The 15,753-nt window shown below is 41.8% G+C and overlaps 2 protein-coding genes across 3 annotated transcripts; both read right to left on the minus strand.

Annotated features, from left to right (window-relative positions):
• Nucleotides 1–246: 246 nt before the first annotated feature.
• LOC136466675 (pathogenesis-related homeodomain protein-like) lies at nucleotides 247–8,110 on the minus strand. Of its 2 annotated transcripts, none has more exons than XM_066465154.1 (12): nucleotides 7,762–8,110; nucleotides 6,578–7,028; nucleotides 5,771–5,936; nucleotides 5,563–5,683; nucleotides 4,278–4,393; nucleotides 3,844–4,194; nucleotides 3,536–3,730; nucleotides 3,016–3,105; nucleotides 2,649–2,699; nucleotides 2,116–2,190; nucleotides 1,137–1,379; nucleotides 247–996 (listed from the first exon to the last, which is right to left on the minus strand). In XM_066465154.1, the coding sequence occupies exons 2-12, from the start codon at nucleotides 6,991–6,993 to the stop codon at nucleotides 628–630; spliced, it is 2,193 nt and encodes a 730-aa protein (XP_066321251.1). In that variant the 5' UTR covers nucleotides 6,994–7,028; nucleotides 7,762–8,110; the 3' UTR covers nucleotides 247–627. The 2 variants fall into 2 exon arrangements, with proteins under 2 accessions (XP_066321251.1, XP_066321250.1); XM_066465153.1 differs by having other exon boundaries at nucleotides 7,758–8,110.
• Nucleotides 8,111–8,964: 854 nt separating this feature from the next.
• Nucleotides 8,965–14,781, minus strand: LOC136462733 (DNA-binding protein BIN4-like). The gene is made up of 12 exons (XM_066461787.1): nucleotides 14,427–14,781; nucleotides 12,609–12,813; nucleotides 12,449–12,495; nucleotides 11,916–12,102; nucleotides 11,765–11,811; nucleotides 11,584–11,634; nucleotides 10,677–10,794; nucleotides 10,457–10,503; nucleotides 10,354–10,380; nucleotides 10,089–10,164; nucleotides 9,647–9,786; nucleotides 8,965–9,210 (listed from the first exon to the last, which is right to left on the minus strand). Exons 1-12 carry the CDS (start codon nucleotides 14,469–14,471, stop codon nucleotides 9,112–9,114), a joined length of 1,089 nt encoding a protein of 362 aa, XP_066317884.1. The 5' UTR covers nucleotides 14,472–14,781; the 3' UTR covers nucleotides 8,965–9,111.
• Nucleotides 14,782–15,753: the final 972 nt, after the last annotated feature.

A 15,753-nucleotide genomic window follows, 5' to 3' on the forward strand; every position in this document is an offset into this window, starting at 1 on the left:
CGAGCCCTTAGGAGTATTTCTTGCAGCATCAGCAGGATCCATTTCCTAATGTAAACATGAACCAGTGACTAAACAGCTAGTAGCTCGTGTAATCTGATTGTCTTCTGATGTTTGAACTACCTACCAAGATTTAAATCTGATTGCCTATGGTCTGGAAATTTTTGGTACAGTCTACAACAGTGGAAAGAGATTTAAATCTGTGCTGTGCGCCGTTTTGTCACACAAGTACACAACGGGCCAAAATCATGCATGTTAAGTTTCCTTCTATAAAATCAAACGACCAGTTGAGATCTGTCTGTTCTGCACGGTACAACCACATGACAAGCTAATCCAGATTCACAGTCTGGATTTGGATTAGGGTTTAGGAGTGTACACTGTTGTTACTACTAAGCACAACTCTTCTGATACACTGATATACAACATATATGATATGAACCTCCGAGGCACACAAGTAAATGGTTCTTGCTCATCTGGACTACCTGACAGTATTAGTAATGTCGACGCCCAAGAAAGGAGTTCCTGACTGCTGACAGTTTGGATTGGTATGTAAGCGGGCACTTGTCTGTTTGTTGTTTCTTTCTTCTTTTTTTCTTGGCTCTCTGTACAGCTATCTGCTATATATAAGACCTATGGGTAATAATGCCCAAATAAACTGCCATGCGGCGCTTTTTCCTTGAGCTCGGCGGTCGGCACGAGCTCCACAGCCTGGTTTCCCATGTCACTCTCACTGGTGGTTTTGCCGTCTATGCCAGATGAGAGCATGTTCTCCTTCAGCCTCTGCAGTCTGCACTCAAGTCCGCACATCTCATCGATCACGTCCAGGAAAGGCTGGTAATCTGAGGCCCCGGTATCGACCCAAGGAGTGGCTTCTTGCACCTCAGTGCACGCCCCAGCATCCATCCAAGAAGTAGCTTGCACTAAAGTGCCCACTTCATTAGTTGTTGGATGGCTTATTTCTGACTGCAAACAAGGCTTGCTTGTAGGTAATGTACTCTCCTGCAAACATGTTCAGACCACACAATCAGCTTGATGAAATTTGATCACAGTTTTTTTTGTGTGTGTGTGGTGGTGGGGGTCAATGCCCTCGTTAAATTAGATAAGATCTATAAATGCAATCAACACTGTCATTTTTCTACCTTGGCTTGGCCTGTTGGAAACAAGCTACCTCCTTTATTGTGCAGCCACACAGGACTGCTACATGATTCCATCATCCTCATCTCAAGATTTTGTTGCAATCGTGTATGCACATTGATGATTTCAGACAAGGGAACCAAGCACGAGTTGTCTGCTGAATCAACCTTCCCTGATAATATACCAGATTTTTCTTCATTTGTTCTCGAGTTATTGCAGGGACCAGTAATATGACCATTTCTTTCAGCCTGCAGGACAGAAGAGAGATCAACAAAACACTGTATTGGATATCTATATACACAAGATCAAATGAAAAAAAGAACTTGACACTTTCCTTCAATAAATTTCCGCATGAAACCAAAATATTTCAGTGTAACAGGAACCCCCCCCCCCCCCACCCCTAAAATACAGTTCAGTTTAGCTCGTGGCCACTTGTAATGAGGTTTTCAATGAAGTAATCCATAAAAGTGATATTTAGCACTTTATAAATCAAGGAACGCACAGGCTATAAACCTTTGGGACATGGCATTATTAAAAAAAAAAACTCGTCTGGTGGGTGGTGGTGGTGGGGTGGTGGTGTGTGTGGGTGGGGGGGGGGGGGGTGGGGGGGGGGGGGTGGGGGGGGGGGGGGGGAGGGAGGACCGCCCCATTGTCTTACAATAAGAATAAACTGACAAACAACCGAAGAAAGACACCAAACCCTGGCTTCATCACCCCTATAGGGCTGCCACAGACCTGCGATCTGCCACTACCTTTCGGGGATTGGCAGCAAGGGGCCTTTCTTTTGGCCACCAGGATGTGATCCCTGGCCGGCAGCTCCCTCACCTGGGGAGCTAACCGTTGCGCTGGCATTATTATAACCAACATGAATCCTTAAGACAATAGACAGCTGAGAACCAAACTCTTCTCATTTGCTCACAAACATATCAGGACATTGGCGATTTCAGACATGGAAACAAAGTATGAATTGTCTGCTGAATCAACCTTGCCTGAGATTCCAGCTTTTCCTTTATTTCTTGAGCTTTTGCTGGGAGCCGTATTATGACTCTTCCCTTCAGCCTGAAAGATGGCACCAATGTCAACATTGTTAAGTATATAACCACAAGATATGCTGAATGAAAAGGACCAGAACTTGGTGCTATGTGTCCTTCAATAAATTTACACAAAGAATAAAAGCATATGCAATAGTCGAAGCTATAACAGTTAGATTGAAGTTTAGTTCATGCCAATGTATGATTCTGTATATATAAAGTAACTCGTGCACTTAAAGAAAACACAGATTCACTGGCATAAATGCAATGACATTGTTGATTTTCTGAACTTCTATTATGGCCCACCGCAAAGGTTCGTATAGAGAAAACAGAAGTGGTTGTTTTGGTGGGTGGCGGGGGGGGGGGGGGGGGGGGGGGGGGGGGCGGCGCAAGAATCAAAGGTAACAACTTTGAATGCAATAAAATACTATCGATTCAATGATATAATGTAGATCATATGAATAACCATGGGACAGAAATCCAAACCTTACGATCTCTGAGAGCAGCACACCGTGTATTTTTGAACCATTTATCAATCTGTATATGGATGACAGACATTGGTTACTGATCTTAAGGCATTTTAAGAAAAAACAAATTTGTAATTAATCTATATTTCATAGATGCTCCGCCCAAATATATTGTTAGATGGAAAGAGTGACAACTGTGATATGGACCTCACTAGCTGATTTTAAAAATGAATGGCATTTATAGAATCTCTTCTCACACAAGTGTAGAATTTAGTTAGGTGCCAAATGGTAATTGAACACCATAAAGCAACTTTCAGGTGAATCAAAACATACAAGGACTCAGTAATGCACAGCTGACAACATTAATCCAATCCAATACTGAATACCTTTTCAAAAGAAATTCCCAATTCTCTTGAGAGATTTTCTTTGACATCCCGGGGTGGAAGCTCATTTTCAGCAAAAGCTCTGCGAAGTACCTGTTTTAGCAAGGTGAAGAACAGAGGGTATTAATGTAAGCAAGCGTGAAGCCATGAAAAACTGAACAAGGTAAAAGTGGTAGTTCCATAGATGCAGGCAGCTAGTTTAAATCCAATTACAGCCATGAGTTGGCCTTATATCACAGCATGACAGCAAATACATATGGGCCTGTTTGGTTGGCCAGATATAGCCTGGACTGGCTCATGGGATGCAGGCTCCTTACATTGATTGCCTGTACTTCTCCCAGGGCCTGGCGCTGCAAATCAAGGCAACCAAACAACAATGGTATGATGCATGGCCACAGCCTGGCCAGAGGAGGCCTGGCTGGCTAGATGTGATGCAGGCTACCATAAAGGAAACCAAACAGACCCTATATGAATCATAATATACAGCTCTAAAGTAGTCTATCATTTTTTAACCATCAATTACCTCGACAGCTGCAGGAGGAATCCTGAAAAGTTTTCTCCCCTTCTTTTGGCTCTTTTCATCAGATATAACATTTGAGAAACCCACAGAATTATCCCCAGCACCACCTGAACGCGTCCTCCTTTTCTTTCTCCTTTCATGGCCCCAATCTTCATCCTCACTCTGTTCTTCATTTCTGATTATTTTTCCAAACATTTCCTGCGCAGGATAAAAAGTACACATCATTGATGAGTCACTTTTACAAAATATTGCCAAGCAAAGTGTTTTGAGTAACAGTATTGGTAACAACAATTTGTACTGGTGAAACATACCTCATTAAGCCTTCTATAATCAACATCTCTTCTTGGCCTTTGGTAGGTAAGGATCTGTGCCAAATCATCTTCAACGGCATCAATGCCTAAGTCTAAATTGGTGTGGCAAAACCCTTCCACGTCATTTAAGTCTGCTGATATGAAGTCGGGAATATCGTCATTTGGAGAATAAAGGGGGCTTCCTGAACCATTGGAATCATCAGACATAATTTCCTCCCCGCTGTCCATACAGTTGACGCTGTCCTCATTTTCGTCAGGATCATAGTCCTCATCACCTGAATACTCAGAAAGCCAATCTTCATCTAGTGCATCCTCGGAGTCTATTTGTTCCGTTGCTTCCTTGAATATATCCTACAGAAAACAAGTAGAGTTGACAGTGACAGGAATGCTGAAGTGAAAGTCATAATATGGGTGTGAGAACAATAAACACTTACTTCAAAGGGGCACTTCACTGTAAAGCTTGTTCCTAGATGTGCATTAATAGTTTCTAAAATTTTCATCTTGCACAAACAGAATTTGCAAAGCCATCCATGGCTACTTGTTGGAAGTACTGATGAAAAGAACAAGACAGATAAATGTATCAATGGTAAAATAAATGCCACTGCAACATCAGAATAGAATCTGCATAGAACTATTGCAAAAGCAGACATGTAAAGGGGTAATAATACTTCAAAGATAAGCAGTAGTTCCTAGAAATAAATGCCACTCAACTATCACAGGAGTCTACTACATATAAGACCAAAGCAAAGGCGTACCAAACAGCACCACAACATGAAAGCTATTACATAGAAAAGACTACATTAATATAAATCAATATACAATCATGAGTTAGTGGCCCTAAACTCTAGTACTGTTGATTTTGGTACCAGGTAATCTACACGTTGCTGACTGCAGTTCCATAAATTCGCAATATCATTTATTTTTCTCCACAAGTTAATTTAGATGATTGGCGCAACTATGCTAGGGTATGTGCCCATTGCCAATCAATGTTTGTATTACATATTGCAATCATGATAAGCAAACTTTTCATGATAATAATGACAGCATCAGTAACAAGTGCATTCAAACTGCAGATAGTATGCAGAATGTAGCTGGTTTTACATCCAGGCCATCTGGCCATGTACATCCTATGCGGTAAATTACAGGTCAAAAATCTCAACTTGTTACACATGGTTTTTTTTTTAATTCAGAGTTATAGAAGGAAGAAAATTAACAAAACTATAAAGTTAGGCAGCGAGAAGCAAAACTCTAAAAATAGGTTTACAGAAGAGGAACTAGGGCAGCATCCAACTATTATTGCTGAGGACCCTGGTGGGTGGCGGCACATGAAATATTACTCTTAAAATAAAGTGAACACAGATATTTTCAAAAGTTACCCTGAACTTCTGATAACTTCTTTAGTAAGGGATAAATCTAATGTAAGAAATAAGAATGTCAACATACTGTTTATCTGTCAATGGTCAACTGGTTTCAAAATGGAAAAATTAGCCTTATAACTTTTACCAGTCAACAAACAAAATAGGCATTGTTTTGGCATACACATGTAACAATATTATTACACTATAAGCACAAAAAAGATAGCACGAAAGGCTGAAACAAAGTTTTCAGGGAAGAGAGGTGGGGAATTCAAAACAAATCTGTTAGGCTTTAAACTCAACAAATAACCATGTCGAACAAATATAAAGCCACATATTTGGAAGTAAAACAAGAAATAATTACCGCTTTTGTTCAAGGGAGGTTCCAAACATTTCTCATGATATGCCCTTTTGCAGGGCCCTTCGCAGAAGATAAATTTATTGCTGGGAAATGATTCATGAGACTTGCATGTTGAGCACATGGTCTAGCAAAATAAATATTGACAATTTATCAGTTGATAGATCCTATGAAGTAGAACATCTGGCCTTCACTTGATAACATACATACATACATGTTCGGGATTGGTAGACTGATCTGGAGGCATTGCTGGGCCATCAACACTCCCAGTAGAAGTATACAAACCAAGTTGGCGAATGATATCACGTATAGCAATTTTGCATTTTATGATTTGTTTCCTGGCACGCTGCAGTTCCTTCTCTGGCTTTATTTTCTCCCGGCTGTTTGGAAAAGTGAACATAATTAGTGTACTTTTTACCATCATACCTTACTTTACTGTACTAACACATGAAAGCATCTGAAAAAAATGAGGAAGTAAATTATACAACAGCAACATTGTGGAACTTATTTAAGAGAAGTTATATAACCTGTTAACATGATTCTATCCAAACAACAGGCAAGAAAAACAGAATTCTCTCACTAGCCCAATCAATAAAAGGTACCACACAGCACTTTCATTCCATGAAATAGACTTTAACTGCATCAACCTAAATGCTCCTAGACTATGAAAAGCTACATTAATAAGTTACAAATGGCAGCAGCCAGTGGACCTGTAATATTACTATAATTAAGAAATTTTAAAAAATTAAAAACATGTATTTGTCACATTGCCCACATACACCTATTCTTCATGGGACATCATAAATCTCATATGTAAAAGTTCCAAAAGAATAGGCGTCTTGTTGGTTACAAGCCTTAAAAGCTACAATAAATTTCTCTGAACTTTTCCTCTTCATCCTGACAAGACAGCATTTTTCTGGTTGCAAAGTTCAAAAGAATGCATTGACTCTACAAGGATGTATATAGATTTGAAAACTTTCTTTTCACCAGCAGATTACAGCAGGGAGAGCACGGGATGCACCTTTGCCCATTCCATCCATCTCCAGAGTAAGCATCTAGCAAATTCTGCTCCAATTTTATCTTGATTAGAAAATATCTCGCTCTTCGTTCCAAGCGAGTTGCCTCGTCTGTATTTTGCATTTTTCTTTTCTTCCTCCTCCGTGCAGTTAGTCCTGTCACAATTTTCCCAGCAACAGAATCTGAACCCCTCCGCTGTTTGAGGGGACTAAAATGATATTTATTCTTTATGCTTTTTGCCAGAGTAGCATTTCTGACTTTCCTTGGTGATCGTTTCAAAGGAGAATCAGATTTGCATTGGCGAGAAGCATCATGTCTAGTTGGTCTTTTTGGTACTGGAACAAACTCCATAGAGGTCTCATTCCCTTTTGATGATCTTCCCGAGTTGGAGGATACCAGTTTATTTTCCGAAGAATGCATCACTAGCAGTGGTTATTATCACAGGGGATTTATACCTAATAATACAATAAAAGATGTGTCAGATAGGAGCAGGCAGATGGTAAGAGGTTGAACAACAAATTTAGTAGTGACAAGACTACAAAATGATAGTATGTTAAAAAAAATAAGAGTGTTATCTTGCACCAAGCTATGCTGATCTGACCTACTGTGGTACTTCTATTTCCTATAGGGCAGGCATCTAAAAACATTTGAGCACACCGGATGCATGTACGCAGAGCACTCATCAGAATGCCAGATTAAGAAAACTACAGCACTAATCTACGTATGTACACATCTACAGTCAATAAACTGCCAAGTACACTCCGGTTTCAGATTGTGCAACGTGCAGTGTGTCATTTATTCAGAGCCGTGTGGAATTAACAGTCACAAGGTGGACAGGTGAGCACGCCCTGTTTCACTGTTCCGCTCCCGCGCATACGGGAACCCAACACGCCCTGTTCCGCTGTTCCGCTTCCGCGCATACGGGAACCCAATTGCTCAATCTGAAGCATGGACTAGCGGTAAGTCGTAACTTGGCTGGTTCCAATCAGACAGTCGAAATGTTGCCGGTTAAAAGTCGAAGCAACACCTCTACATCCATTTGGGGCAGTAGATCTGGGTTCTAAAGCACAGAGGAGAGCAAAGCGAAACCCACAAGCCCGATCCCCTCCTCAGAACTAGTACACAGCAACCAAACAAACCACACTAGCAAGCTGGCGAGCAAAAGCTGGGGAGAGGAGGCGTACGAACACAATGGCGCCGGCGAGGAAGCGGGCAGACGTCGAGAGGCACCGAGGACGCGGGCCGTTTCACCACCGGCCCCCACGCGCCCCAGATGCGGGGACCGCACCGCAGCCGGCCACGGCGGCGCTGGATCCCGCCGACGAGCCCGGTGCGGGGGACGGACGGAGCGGTAGGGCGTGAGGAGGGCGGAGGAGGCTGTGGGGGAGCAAAGCGGGGGGCGGCGGTTGCTGCTGCGACTGGCCGACCGCGTGGCGAAGCGGACGCGGAAATGAAGGAAGGGGAGCGCGGAGCAGGCGGCGAAGGGGCAGGGAAGGAAAGCAAAGGAAGCAACGCGTCGTCTCGGGCACGCTGCAGTTCTGCCCCGCGCGGCGCACGCCTCCTGTGTTGGCAGTTGACGCTAGGGGCAGAGGACGGACGGCTGGGATGGTCCTTGGCGGCTGATCGGACGGAATCGGATAATTATTGCTCGCCACTTCGTCAGTCAAGGCAGGAACCGTACCTTACACAGGAAGGAATCGGATGGCATTATCTATATATACTATTTTAGATTTTTTTTATAACAAAGGCATTTCTTTTCCTTTCATGGTGAAATGAAGTTTGAATTCGGCACGAATGTACAGTGAAGTGACTCCAAACCAGTGCTAAAAGCTTGCTAAAAGCTCGTCTACTCCCTCGGACTGATGGACTGTAAAAAAATCCGGTTGGGAACAGAATGGGCATCGGTAGTGATCAATTGGGGGCCGATCCAGTTCAAATTTACCATTTAAGGGCGCGTTTAGATGCAAAATTTTTTGGGTTTTGGCTACTGTAGCACTTTCGTTTGTATTTAACAATTAGTGTCTAATTATGGACTAATTAGGTTCAAAAGTTTCGTCTCACGATTTCTCACCCAACTGTGTAATTTTTTTTTTTTTGTCTACATTTAGTACTCCATGCATATGCCGCAAGATTCGAGGTAATAGGTACTGCACAAAAAAATTTTGGGAACTAAACATGCCCTAAATACAACGAAGCAACTGGCCGGACCTGATCTGAGATTTCACAAAAATCTAGAAACCAGATTTGTTGAACAGAGTACAGACTACAGACCACACCTTCTCAGAGACAAGTTTACAAACTCAATGTGGAAATGAGGATCCAAAGCTGAAAGCTCCTAGAGTACACAACAATGTTACCTACAGAAAATCAGCTTTGCAGTTTTGCATGATCTCTTTCTCTCTAAAACAAGTACTATATATGATGTTAAACTGACAACGCCTGACCACATGTAGCCTCACAGCACTGGCTATACGTTCAAGAATTCTCATCTTTGGTTCTGAATAGCCTTTCTTCTTTTCCGAGGAAATCAACATGTCATCACTTCTTCGCCTTCCTACCTCTTTTGGTAGGTTGGGTTTTCCTTGCGCCCTTTTTGGGGCCCTTTCCTGTAACCTTTGCCTTCTTCGGTGCCTTCCCCTGCATGTCACAGGAAGCAGATTAGATTCCCATCAGGTGCACTTCGATGTTGCGACAAGCATTTTTCAATGTAACTTGGGCTACCATGAGAGAATAGCAACACACTAGCAGGTAGCAGCAAGCTGAAATCTGGAGTATCAGCTATCTTGCCAAATTTACCACAAACTTGTTGATAGCATGTTTTACAACATTTTTTTTTGTTATGGTTCTGTGAAATGATTACTTCAGCGAACACAGCAACAGCAACGAAACATAAAAAATAAGAACTGTGCTACTGCAAACAGCTCGTGCAAATTCCCAGTAAACACATCCAATACAGAATTTGCAACCGCTGCAAATCTGCAACACCACCAATTGGAAACTTCTGTACATAACAACTATCCAGATTCTAGCTATTCATAGTTGCGGGTTAGTTATCAGAGTCAAGAAAACACACCGCTGTTTTCTCTGCTTTCCTTTTGGTCTTTGCCTTAGGTTGACCTTCATCTTCATTATTCTGATCATTTTGATTAGCCTGTGGTTCATAGAGTTTGTCACCCTCATCGTCTGAATCAAATGTGAATCCATCAAGGGTACCTAAACAGATGATAGATCTTCAATATTAGAGAATGAAAATTGCAGTGCAGCCTATCATCGTATAAACAATGGGACCATTGCTTCGTGAAAAGCCTGGTTGTTCCTTGTAGTGCACATTAAAAGACTGAAGCTACAGCCACAAATGCAGATGCACCAAAAAATAGTTCAATCAAAGAACGATAGGAGCATGCCACTATTTACAAGTTTGAGTGTGCATGCCAGCTTTATACATTAGAGATGCTCTGGAGAAAAATTGAATTTATATTAGCCTGCACCCTGCAGTAACTGTCGGAAGTATGTACCTTCCAGCATAGTCTCTGCTTCAAATAAATTGGATTGTGGTTCCAGTTGAATGAAGTCATTCATTATAGCCTCTATCTGCACACAAGAAAACAGTGGGTGGGTGGGTTATGGTGAATAGTTGCCTTGGAATGGAAGTGGCGTTTAGAAATTGAACACATGACCCAATTAACAAGCAGAAATGGCACACTAATGCTCGAAATTATGACATGTGTGAATTGACATAGTGGATAGCTCAAATATGCATGCAAAATTTAGTTTATAAACCTTTGCTTCTGATTGTCCCACACTAACCTGAAAGAAAAATACAGAGGGTTAAAACACCAACACAAAACAATAAACCTCTACTTGGGTTTGGAACATAACTTACAACACAAAATGTCCTGGATGGAACTATAGTTGTTTTGTACATTGTTCCTGTATGAGTTGGGGAGAAGAAATAAGATGTTCAAGTATTGGAATATTGCACATATCAAGATTTAAGACAAAACAGAGCTGGTTTCAAATGCTTAAGCAAAGCTTCAGTACAGATTTACATCGTTACAATTCAGTATCCAAAGTACACAAAATGATAAATTACTTGATGGTACCTTTCAGGTCTAACAACAAATCCTGATTTCCAGTAGGACCATTTGAAACTACTATCCTCCCAACTGCACCAATATCTCCACTCAAATCTATCGAGTCACCATCACATTCAATCAATGCCTAGAAAGAAAACAAACAAACAGAACAAGGATTATAACTTGGGAAATGTTAATGAAATAAAATTTTGGATATGCAGTCGGAATTTTGGAGGTATATATGTTAAGGGATAACAGGGAATGATAGATTCACCAAGTTACTCTCCAGAAGTCTAGTCATTCACAGTTCCATTTAACACACAGATACAGATACACAATTCAGAAATTAGAACCACAAGTATATGGCTCTTTGGTACACTGCCGAAGCTCTTAAGATCCAGAGCTTGTTATTTAAGTAGGCTGGGGCTTTTTTCCCATCGTGTTGTTCTTGTCATCTTTTAAATTTCTTTGTGGCACATTAATTTTCGCTTTTCAGATTTGAGATTGGGTTAACAGTTGTAAGTCAATCGTTTCCCTCTATCAATTAAGGAAATAAAATGCAGCTCTGATGCCATCATTCGTTGTTCAAGCAGGAAAAGAAAGGTGTGGCTATTGTGTTTTAGTCCATGCTCCCATTGTTAAATCATTGTTCTCTACAAATGGACTGCATAATGTATCATACACAAACAAGTGTCAATGTCATGTCATGTCTCCTGATTATACCTCTACACACTATATAACATATTCCTTACACAGCAATGCTAAGAAGACAATTCTTCTGAGAATAAGAATATGATATAAATATAATAAGGGGGGGGGGGGGGGGGGGGGGGGGGGGGGGGAGATAACAGCCATGGTGATAACATTCGTTGCAAACATAGAAACTTTAATGGGTGATCTCCGTATAAGCAGTGCCTCTTAGAGTTGAGCATACCTTTGAACATTGAACTTTATCAGGAAATATTAATGGTAACCTCTGGGAGACCTGGCATTAGAGGTACATACACTCCATCAGAGAGCTGCAAATATATAATTGGAAATGGCTAGAGCTTCACATCCAAATTTGAAGGAGCATAAAACAATAAAGTGGAGAGATGGGTGAGTTGGCATCTTACAGAGTTTCCTGTAAGTTTATCTTGCATATCATCTTCAGCATCTCCGTCTTTGATGTTGAACCATGAAACAGTATCACATGTCATTCCAAATCTGAGTGATAAGTTATCAAGTATCAACTGAAATGGAAGTCATATTAAAGTGCCTTACTACCTGCTTGGTCTGGACCAGCTTTTGTTCCAGCAACCTTTGTTTTTCTAGTCTTAGTTTGCTGAGCATCCTTTCTCTTGGCAGTACTAAGTGAGTCATCTTCATGATTATCTTCACCAGCCCTTGAAGGGCTGTTTCCCGGGGAAGCATCAGAACCAGATGAAAGTGTTACCATATCCTTCTTTGGAGTCTACAAAAAATATTATGTGCAAAAATTAACTACAAACTATAGGACCAGTTTACAACTACTATGCCATAGTGAATTTAAAACAAAACATAACAGTTGCAATGTCTGATCACTAATATCACAATAGAAATCGAACATTACAAACAGGTACAGATAATCTGTACAATAAAATGATGCCTGCACAGTTTCATTGATGGCCAAACTAGTAGCCTGAGTCTCTAATAGTACAGTAGAAATTACATAGTGCTACATTATCCTTTTTAATGGATGAAGCAACAACACAACACCAGCCTAGTTACCAAGATATCATGAATAGGAGACAGGGAATCTAAAACACTCAAATCCATACCGAGCGTCTAGGAGTATTAGCTTGCTTTTCATCCATGGTTGATCCATCTGCATATTTGCCAAAAGAATCAATAAGAATCAATGTGACAAATATGGATCAAAACCTATAGGACTCGTGCCTCAGAATTTTTATAGTACAAAAATATACAGGTATGTTCTACCTTTTTTACTGCCAAGTTTTTTTCTTTTAGTAGCTGCTGAGATTTTGCTTTTATTTTGTGAAGCACCATCTCTATCACCTGCATGATCTGGACTAGCCTGCTTCTCTCCTTTGTCTTGTTCTCTAGATGCACTGGTTCTTGTCGGACTAGCTTCACGAGAATCATCTGACCCAGAAGAAAGCATCACTGGTGCCACACTTGGTGCCTATGCTCCCAGAAAAAAAAATGTTTGAATCCATGTGGTAAGTGGTAACTGCTACATAATAGACTTATCCGCCTGTGACCGGAAGGTCCTGGGTTCGAGTCGCAGTCTCCTCGCATTGCACAGGCGAGGGTAAGGCTTGCCACTGACACCCTTCCCCAGACCCCGAACAGAGCGGGAGCTCTCTGCAGTGGGTACGCCCTTTAGTACCATTCTAGAGTTATGACGGCAGACCCTTGAGTCTAAAGGTTTTAGATTGAGCAGAACTAAAACCGAATACATGAGATGCGACTTTGGCGGAGCTGCACAGGAGGAGGGAGATATGAGTTTGGAAGGTCAAATAGTGCATAAGAAGGATACCTTTCGGTATCTGGGATCGATGCTATAGAGGGATGGAGATATTGATGCGGACGTTAGCCATAGAATCAAAGCGGGGTGGATCAAGTGGCGACAAGCTTCTGTCATTCTCTGTGACAAGAGGGTACCACAAAAGTTAAAAGACAAGTTTTATAGAATGGCGATTAGACCGGCTCTGTTGTATGAAGCAGAATGTTGGCCTACAAAGATTCGACATGTTCAACAACTGAGTGTTGCAGAAATGCGTATGTTGCGATGGATTTGTGGTCACACAAGAATGTGTTGCGATGGATTTGTGGTCACACAAGAATGGACCGAGTTCGGAACGATGATATACGTGATCGCCTAGGGGTAGCACCAACTGAAGAAAAGCTTGTCCAACATCGGTTGAGGTGGTTTGGCCATGTCCAAAAGAGACCTCCAGAGGCACCAGTGCATTGTGGAGTCCTAAGCCAAGCTAATAATATGAGGAGAGGTAGACGAAGACCGAAATTGACATAGGGGAAGGCAATAAAAACAGATTTGAAAGCTTGGGATATACCTAGAGATCTATGTTTGAATAGGAGTGCTTGGAAAGCAGCTATTGAAGTGCCTGAACCGTGACTTGGGGCTCTTGGTGGGTTTCAACTCTAGCCTACCCCAACTTGCTTGGGACTGAAAGGCTATGTTGTTGTTGTTGTACCATTCTTGACATTACTCGGTGGTATCAAGGTGGACGACCACAGTTTTACAAAAAGCATAAGCATAGCTAAAAACTTCCTTATACAAATGCACCAACAGAAAGAGCTCAAACCTACGGGGTCAGAAAGAGCAGGAACTTTCTTGAGCAGGACATGAACCAATTTATGGCACATAATGAGCCCATTGGCACAAAGACACAGATCAACCGCTAGTACGACATTATTTGTCTTCGTTTCCTTTACTTCCGAGTTTTAAATTCGCACATTTGAAAAGCAACTAATGGCGAGACAAGGATGTAGAAACCGTGGCAGGAAAACCGTGTCAGACTGTCAGTATGTCACCCACCGGGGTTTAGTTAGTGCGGCCTGACCTACTGTATTTCGCTAGAGTTTCACGAGCAGGATTGTACAAGTGAGGTGGAAATCCAAGGCAAGAGGTCGCATCCTGCATCCGGAACAGGAGATTTGCTCCAAGAGGAATAAGAAAGCTAGCTTACCCCAGCAGATGCCACGATTTAGCCATGGAGACCAGAGCCAAGTGGAGATGGGGTAGAGGAGGGAGATGAAGCGAGATGGTACCTGAAACGCGCGGAGCCAGTCAGGATCATCTTCTTCCTCCCCCATGCTAGCTGCTCGGTTGCAACCGGGTGGTTCAGGGAGAGATCACGGCAGGCGGCGGCGGCGCTCGCTGGAGCCTGTTTGGTAGCGCTCCAAACCTGCTCCTAGCCGCTCTAGCTTCAACTCTCAGGAGCTCTCGCTCCGTAAATCACCCCTTCGGCAGCACTTCTTCCCACTCCTCCAGGCGACGGCAGCTCCCTCGCCGCCGCAGAGAAGGACGAGGAGGGCACGCGAAGGAGAGGGGCGGCGCAGGCGCGGCGATGTGAGCAACGCCAATGGGCCAGAACCGGAAGCGGAGTTTTTTTTTTTAATTTAACCGGAAGCGGAGTTCAGGAGGCTGGCCCCAAGGAAGGAAGATGCTGTTCCACATGATACGGCCCAGGAGGAGGAATGTATTATTAGGCTTCCGGCCTGAATGGGTGAATGTAATTCGAAAACGTCTTTTTGAACCTCAAAACTTTCGCGGTTCATAAAAAAAAAAAACTTTCGCGGTAGTTGGATTTCCTCCCTCGTTTAGAAAACGAATTTTTAACCGTCATCTAGAGTTATATAAAAAAAACATCATCAAGTTTTTTTATCGGGTACAACTTGGACGCACACAACCCACACACAGGCGTGCGCGTTTGTACACACGCAAAGAAGAAATTGGGAGGCTCTCTGACCTTCAATCCAGTAACACCGAATGCGCACGCGTGTATGTACCTGCTTTTTCTAGGAAAAAATCTAAAAAAATATGCAAAATCAGAATTTGAACTCTGGGTAGCATCCTACCCACTAGACTGCCCTTCCACTGGGTGACAGGCCTTTTTACAACCATCATCAAGTTTTTAAACCATTTGTTCTCGCAATATGAGTGACGGTAATTTTGACTGACGTGCGTCAGTTAAAAAAAGAGCAAATTAGGCTTCTTTTATATAGTTTAGTTTAGGGAGGTAAACGAACAACAACTACCATTTGAATACTTTTCTATATAAATTATTTAACTAAAAATCTTAAAATCTGATTTGATCTTAGAAAAAATCATAGAAAGGTTACTTTATATCTCAGAAAAATATGAAACTAATTTTATAGTTTTTCTAAAATCATGCTCTATCTTATGGTGCCCAAATTAAGGCTAACTGAGTCTTCTATAGATTCATTTAGCTTTTTATTTGCTAGCAGATGTTCTCAAATATATTATAATTAGTCTATGTTGGTGGCCCAGACAATGAAAAGGTTCAGATGACTTTGATGGCAACACAAGTGTCATGTAGTGATGTAATCACATCCTAATTTATTCTATTTTAAC

Source organism: Miscanthus floridulus, chromosome 7, assembly GCF_019320115.1.
Source record: "Miscanthus floridulus cultivar M001 chromosome 7, ASM1932011v1, whole genome shotgun sequence".
NCBI lineage: Eukaryota > Viridiplantae > Streptophyta > Magnoliopsida > Poales > Poaceae > Miscanthus > Miscanthus floridulus.

Bases quoted from the DNA above. Each gene is read 5' to 3' on its own strand.
- LOC136462733 (XM_066461787.1), bottom strand. From the start codon at position 14,471: ATGGGGGAGGAAGAAGATGATCCTGACTGGCTCCGCGCGTTTCAG. The intron at 11,635-11,764 runs GTAAGATGCCAA...CTCTAATGCCAG, and splicing joins ATAAACTTACAGGAAACTCT to GTCTCCCAGAGGTTACCATT. The intron at 10,381-10,456 runs GTAAGTTATGTT...TTTTTCTTTCAG, and splicing joins CATCCAGGACATTTTGTGTT to GTTAGTGTGGGACAATCAGA.
- LOC136466675 (XM_066465154.1), bottom strand. From the start codon at position 6,993: ATGCATTCTTCGGAAAATAAACTGGTATCCTCCAACTCGGGAAGATCA. The intron at 3,106-3,535 runs GTAATTGATGGT...TTGCTAAAACAG, and splicing joins TTCCTCCTGCAGCTGTCGAG to GTACTTCGCAGAGCTTTTGC. The intron at 2,700-3,015 runs GTATTCAGTATT...ATCCATATACAG, and splicing joins TGGGAATTTCTTTTGAAAAG to ATTGATAAATGGTTCAAAAA.